Source organism: Cyprinodon variegatus, unplaced genomic scaffold (genome assembly GCF_000732505.1).
Source record: "Cyprinodon variegatus isolate N-32 unplaced genomic scaffold, C_variegatus-1.0 Scaffold822, whole genome shotgun sequence".
Lineage (NCBI taxonomy): Eukaryota > Metazoa > Chordata > Actinopteri > Cyprinodontiformes > Cyprinodontidae > Cyprinodon > Cyprinodon variegatus.
This window is the reverse complement of record NW_015151275.1, coordinates 224,753-225,324: the sequence shown is the minus strand read 5'-3', so window position 1 is coordinate 225,324 and position 572 is coordinate 224,753. Positions and strand designations below refer to the sequence as shown.

The 572-nt window shown below is 57.0% G+C and overlaps 1 protein-coding gene across 1 annotated transcript in view; it reads left to right on the top strand.

The window, feature by feature from the left end:
- The window catches only part of LOC107098922 (filamin-A-like), a 49,716-nt gene that overhangs the window by 10,550 nt on the left and 38,594 nt on the right, over window positions 1-572 (top strand). Inside the window, exon 2 of the mRNA XM_015396813.1 lies at window positions 52-510. Within this exon, the coding sequence (XP_015252299.1) occupies window positions 141-510 (370 nt within the window). The 5' untranslated portion in view covers window positions 52-140. The remainder of the gene's footprint in view (window positions 1-51; window positions 511-572) is intronic.

Genomic DNA, 572 nt, shown 5'->3' with positions numbered 1-572 from the left:
TCTGCCTGTTTCTGTCTGCGGTGCTCACGTCTCTCCTCTTGTCTCTCACAGAGGAGCAGCCAGAGAAAGTGAAGGAGGAGCAGCTGAGGAGTCTCCACCCACATCCAGCCAGCGAACCAAGGCGCAGCTCAGAGCTTAAAATGAGCAGCTCCAACCCCCGCCTCCACCAGAGCGCCGCGCCCGCTCCCAGCCCTGCATCGTCGGATAAGGACGCAGAAATGCCCGCAACAGAGAAGGACCTGGCCGAGGATGCCCCCTGGAAGAAGATCCAGCAGAACACCTTCACCCGCTGGTGTAACGAGCACCTGAAATGCGTCAACAAGCGGATCGGCAACCTGCAGACCGACCTGAGCGACGGGCTGCGGCTCATCGGACTCCTGGAGGTTCTGTCCCAGAAGAAAATGTTCCGAAAGTACAACCAGAGGCCCACCTTCCGCCAGATGCAGCTGGAGAACGTCTCTGTGGCGCTGGAGTTCCTGGACAAGGAGAACATCAAGCTGGTGTCCATAGGTGGGTGTGATCAGATTTAGGAGGCTAGAAAGTTTTCATCCTACAAGACTTTAGAAAGACTG